The sequence below is a fragment of the Eimeria tenella genome, genomic scaffold, assembly GCF_000499545.2.
Source record: "Eimeria tenella Houghton genomic scaffold, Eth_scaff2334, whole genome shotgun sequence".
NCBI lineage: Eukaryota > Apicomplexa > Conoidasida > Eucoccidiorida > Eimeriidae > Eimeria > Eimeria tenella.
Window position 1 is genome coordinate 2,842 of NW_013542194.1, and position 769 is coordinate 3,610.

Sequence of the window (769 nt, forward strand, 5' to 3'; positions counted from 1 at the left end):
GCAGCAGGCAATAAACCCGCATGCAACTTCTCCGCCAACTCGGCCGCAGCAGCCCTGCCCTCAGAAGCGGCCCAGTGGGCTCGCAGCAGCAGCAGCAGCAGCAACTGCAGCAGCGACTGCAGCAGCAGCAGCGATGACTGCAACAGCAACCGCGAAGACGACAGACCCACTACCGCTAGCACCCGCCCCAACACCCACAGCAGCAGCAGCAACAGCAGCAACTGCAGCAGCAGCAGCAGCAGCAGTCTCTGCGCAGTGCAGCAGCAGCAGCAGCGCAGCCGGCGGTGCCGGGACTCGCAGGGCGCAGCATGCGCTGCGCAAAGTGAGTGTGGGGTGTCTTGCTGCTGCTGCTGCTGCTGCTGCAGGAAGCAGTGCCTCATTAGGCTGAAGTATTGGCTGCTGTGCAGAGGCCGCGTGGAGCTGCTGGCAGCAAAGGTGGCAGCAGAACTAGCAGCAGCAACGAGGTTCGCCGGGCAGACGCAGCAGCAGCAGCAGCAGCAGGAGCAGCAGGAGCAGCAGCAGCAGATGGGATGGCAGGCTACTGACCGGCCGCCACCATACATTCCCATATTCCCGAAGCCATTTGAGTGGGAGGAAGGCCCTGCTGCTGCTGCTGCTGCTGCTGCTGAGAAATCCCACCGCAGCAGCAGCTCTTTTGGCAGCAGCTCTGCTGCGAGCAGCAGCAGCTGTTCTGCTGCTTCCGCGTGCTGCAGCCGCGCTGCGCAAAGGAGCGGCCGACGACGCTGCCGCTGCCGCAGCGCCGCAAACC

The 769-nt window shown here is 64.5% G+C and overlaps 1 protein-coding gene across 1 annotated transcript; it reads left to right on the top strand.

Annotated features, from left to right (window-relative positions):
* Window positions 1–133: 133 nt before the first annotated feature.
* ETH_00040730 (uncharacterized protein) lies at window positions 134–326 on the top strand (the record flags this gene model as incomplete). Its single annotated transcript, XM_013374875.1, has 1 exon — window positions 134–326. A coding segment is annotated over one exon (193 nt), but the record flags the coding sequence as incomplete, so codon positions are not given.
* Between the last annotated feature and the right edge of the window lie 443 nt (window positions 327–769).